The sequence below is a fragment of the Macaca fascicularis genome, chromosome 1 (assembly GCF_037993035.2).
Source record: "Macaca fascicularis isolate 582-1 chromosome 1, T2T-MFA8v1.1".
Lineage (NCBI taxonomy): Eukaryota > Metazoa > Chordata > Mammalia > Primates > Cercopithecidae > Macaca > Macaca fascicularis.
The window spans coordinates 108544911-108549093 of NC_088375.1; the positions used below are offsets into that span (position 1 = coordinate 108544911).

Genomic DNA, 4183 nt, shown 5'->3' on the forward strand with positions numbered 1-4183 from the left:
TAGTGCTGCAGTGAATATACGTGTGCGTGTGTCTTTATGGTAGAACAATTTATATTCCTTTGGGTATATACCCAGTAATGGGATTGCTACATTGAATGGTAGTTCTGTTTTGAGCTCTTTTAGGAATTACCACACTGTTATCCACAATGGTTAAACTAACTCACACTCCCATCAACAGAATATAAGCATTTTTTTTCTCTGCAACCTTGCCAGCACCTGTTATTTTTTGGCTTTTTAATAGTAGCCATTTCAACTGGTGTGAGATGACATCTCATTATGGTTTTGATTTGTATTTCTGTAATGGTCAATGATACTGAACTTTTTTTCATATGATTGTTGGCTGCATGTATATAATTTTTTGAAAAGTGTCTGTTCGTGTACTTTGTCCACTTTTTAATGTTTTTTTTTCTTGTAAATTTGTTTAAGTTTGTTATAAATGCTGGATATTAGATCTTTGTCAGATGCATAATTTGCAAAAATTTTCTCCCATTTTGTAGGTTGTCTGTTTACTCTGTTACAGTTTCTTTTATTGTTCAGAAACTCTTAAATTTAATTAGATCCTACTTGTCAATTTTTGCTTTTGTTGTGATTGTTTTTGGCATCTTCATCATGAAATCTTTGCCCATTCCTACATCCAGAATGGTATTGCCTAGGTTGTCTTCCAAGGTTTTTATAGTTTTAGATTTTACACTTAAGTCTTTTATCCATCTTGAGTTGAATTTTGTATATGGTGCAAGGAAAGGGTCCAGTTTCTGTCTTCTCTGTGTGATTAGACAATTATCTCAGCACAATTTATTGAATAGATAGTTCTTTCCCCATTGCTTATTTCTGTCAATTTTGTTGAAGATCAGATAGCTATAGGTGTGCAGCCTTATTCCTGGGCTCTCTACTCTGTTCCATTTGTCTATGTGTCTGTTTTTGTACCGGTAATATGCTGTTTTGATTACTGTAGCTCTGTAGTGTAGTTTGAAATTGGGTAACGTGATACCTCCAGCTTTGTTCTTTTTGCTTAGGATTACCTTGGCTATTTGGGCTCCTTTTTGGTTCCATTTAAATTTTAAAAGAGTTTTTCTAGTTCGTGAAGAATGTCATTGGTAGTTTGTGCTCCTGATACAACTGTCCTAGCTTTTCACCAGCTTTCCACCCGGAATTCCCACTCTTCCATTCATAATTCTACAGAACTCTTTATTTATTTATTTATTTATTTAATTTTTGAGACAGAGTCTCTCTCTGTCATCCAAGCTGGAGTGCAGTTGCACGATCTCAGCTCATTGCAACCTCTGTCTTCCTTGTTCAAGTGATTCTCCTGCCTCAGCCTCCCAAGTAGCTGGGATTACAGACGCCCGCCACCACACCCAGCTAATTTTTGTATTTTTAGTAGAGATGGGGTTTTGCCATGTTGGACCATCTGGTCTTGAACTCCTGACCTCATAGAACTCTTAAAAGAATGTATGGTATTGGCCGGGTGCAGTGGCTCACACCTGTAATCTCAGCACTTTGGGAGGCTGAGGCAGGTGGGTCAAGGTCTGGAGATCAAGACCATCCTGGCTAACACGGTGAAACTCCATCTCTACTAAAAAAAATACAAAAAATTAGCTGGGCGTAGTGGTGGGCGCCTGTAGTCCCAGCTATTCGGGAGGCTGAGGCAGGAGAATGGTGTGAACCTGGGAGGCAGAGCTTGCAGTGAGCCGAGATTGCACCACTGCACTCCAGCCTGGGCAACAGAGCGAGACTCTGTCTCAAAAAAAAAAAAAAAAAAAAGAATGCATGATATTGCAATTGTTCAAAGTGGAGTGACAGGCAAAGGGGAAGAAGGAACTAATATCCCCTAGCAGTGTATTTTGTGCCAAAAACAAGTATCTTCAAGCTTTCATATTCTCTGATCAAAATAACATTTTGCTTAAAATTACAATATAATTTAATTTCATTATTATTAGAAACTCAATATGGTCTGAATTGTGATGATTTTCCTTGGAAGAATATAAAGTATAATAAAGATTATTTTAAAATTCATGATAGTGGTTTTTATTTAGAGGCTATAGCATATTGTATTGTATTATTAGAGATGAATTAATTGATAAATTTATCACAGATATAAGTAAAACCAAATGGGAAATAATATTCCATTTATATGAATTCATCATATACAAACTTCAAGCATTATCACAGATTTTCATCAAGTGAAATGCATACAACCCCATCAACCTCATCATTATCAACAAATTCAATGAAATTTTAATGAATTACTAACATAATGTATAGGATTAAACACAGACAGCCAAAAACGGATACCCTTTTTTTCCCATTAAGTGAGATTTCTGTTGACCCCACAGATGGAGGTCACATTTTTATACCATCAGCTCCTCCCTCCACTCTACTCCTCTCCCCTCACAGTGCCCTATGCCACCTATAAGATGCCATTATATTCCCTGAAGGCACTACCTCTCAAGCCATGGCCCCAGCTCCATTCTTCCATCCCTTACTCAATCCAAGTCCAGTGAGCTCAGTGCAACCAACACCTCAGGACAGCGGCTGATTCCATCACCCATGCAAAGGAATCCACAAAGCAATGGGGACTGACACCCAAAGGCAGTGACCCCAGGCCTGCCGTGTTTGCGCACACTTGTGCTGCGTCGCTTAGCACATAGGATCTGATTTAATTGCTCAGTCGTCTATCTGGCCTTCTGAGAAGCTGTGAGCTAGTCAAGGGGAGAAATGTGTTCTGTCTGTCCCTATATTACCAGGGCCCACAAAGGACGTACCCTGGCTTCGGAGCATGTGAGCTGAATGAAGAAAAAAAAAGTGGAACAGCAGCCAGGGGGCCTGAACGGTGGATAATTGGACCGTCATCGGAATTTCCTGCTTCCCTTTTGTCATTCCTCAAAATATGCGCCTTAAGTATATGCTGAAAGCCTGGTCCTTGGGAGCGTGTGGTGCTTCCCCTCCCTTTGGGGAGCGAAGGAGGACACATGGTTGAGCTGTGCATCGTAACACCCAGGATAAAAGGGCTGAGGCCCTAGGTTCGTCAGTCCACAATCACCTCAGGAAGAACCTTCGCCTGCCTCCACCAAACTAGGTGAGCGTCCAGCTGGCGAGAGGAACTGGGCTGAAAGGGCTGCACAAACACGCCTGTGCTTCAGCAAGGAGAGGGGAGGAGGCAGACAGGGTGGAGGCGGCAGAGAGGCTGTGGTGGGCGGCCAGCTGTGACTGGGATGGGAAATGGGCGGCGTTGTGAGGAAGACAGACGAGTCTGCGAGCCACTTCAGGGGCTCCGCGATGCTGCGACCTCTGGACCCTCCTTTCCTCATGTGCCCAGAGATGCATTGCCTCCTCACACCCTCCGCTCACAGGCGTCCAGAGAGACGCCACCCTGGAGGGTCATGGGCGTTGTGTTCACGGGACGCCTGCAGGAGGCGCTGTTCGCGTCGGACCCGGAGGTGTGACAGGCCCCGCGAGGCGTGCGCAGGAGCCCCAGAGGCCCACCCAGGAGTGTCAGCTGCCTCCCAGGCAGGGGAGAGGGCCGGAGGAAGGAGCAGTATCAGGCCGGTTTAACTTCAGATCCCTTTGCATTCCCCTTCCCCAGGTCTTGGCTGGAGGGCAGACTGAGTTTAGGGAAAGGGATCCACAATTAAAGCAAAGCATGAAGAGGCCCTGGCCTGAAACCTGCATTGACACGTATTTTGCTTTGCTTTTATTTTGCCCAGGCTCCCCGACCTCCTGCCCAGATGTTCTGCCAGCAGAACCAGCAGCAGTACCAGCCTCCGCCCAAGTGCCCTGTAAAGAGCCCAGCACAGTGTCTGCCTCCAGCTTCCTCTGGCTGTGCCCCAAGCTCTGGGGGCTGTGGCCCCAGCTCCGAGGGTGGCTGCTGCCTGAGTCACCACAGATGCCACAGGTCCCACCGTTGCCGGCGCCAGAGCTCCAACTCCTGTGACAGGGGAAGTGGTCAGCAAGGCGGGGGCTCCAGCTGTGGTCACAGTTCTGGGGGCTGCTGCTGACCTGAGCCACGAGATTAAGTGAAAATATCTGAGAAAAGAAAGTGCCAAAATGACTGGAACCAGCCCTAGCCTGGTGCTTCTTTGCTCCTGTCCCCTCTTTCCTACTGAGATGTTCCTTCATAAGTTTCAAGTACTCCCCCAGGGGGTTTATCCTGCTGGTCTCAGTGTTTCCCCTCCTTCTTTAATAT

The 4183-nt window shown here is 45.2% G+C and overlaps 1 protein-coding gene across 1 annotated transcript; it reads left to right on the forward strand.

Moving 5' to 3' along the window:
- Window positions 1-2849: 2849 nt before the first annotated feature.
- LCE3A (late cornified envelope 3A) lies at window positions 2850-4183 on the forward strand. The gene is made up of 2 exons (XM_005541824.4): window positions 2850-3076; window positions 3705-4183. Exon 2 carries the CDS (start codon window positions 3726-3728, stop codon window positions 3993-3995), a length of 270 nt encoding a protein of 89 aa, XP_005541881.1. The 5' UTR covers window positions 2850-3076; window positions 3705-3725; the 3' UTR covers window positions 3996-4183.

What these genes read in the sequence shown, in the direction of transcription:
- LCE3A (XM_005541824.4), top strand. Translation starts at nt 3,726, where the DNA reads ATGTTCTGCCAGCAGAACCAGCAGCAGTACCAGCCTCCGCCCAAGTGC.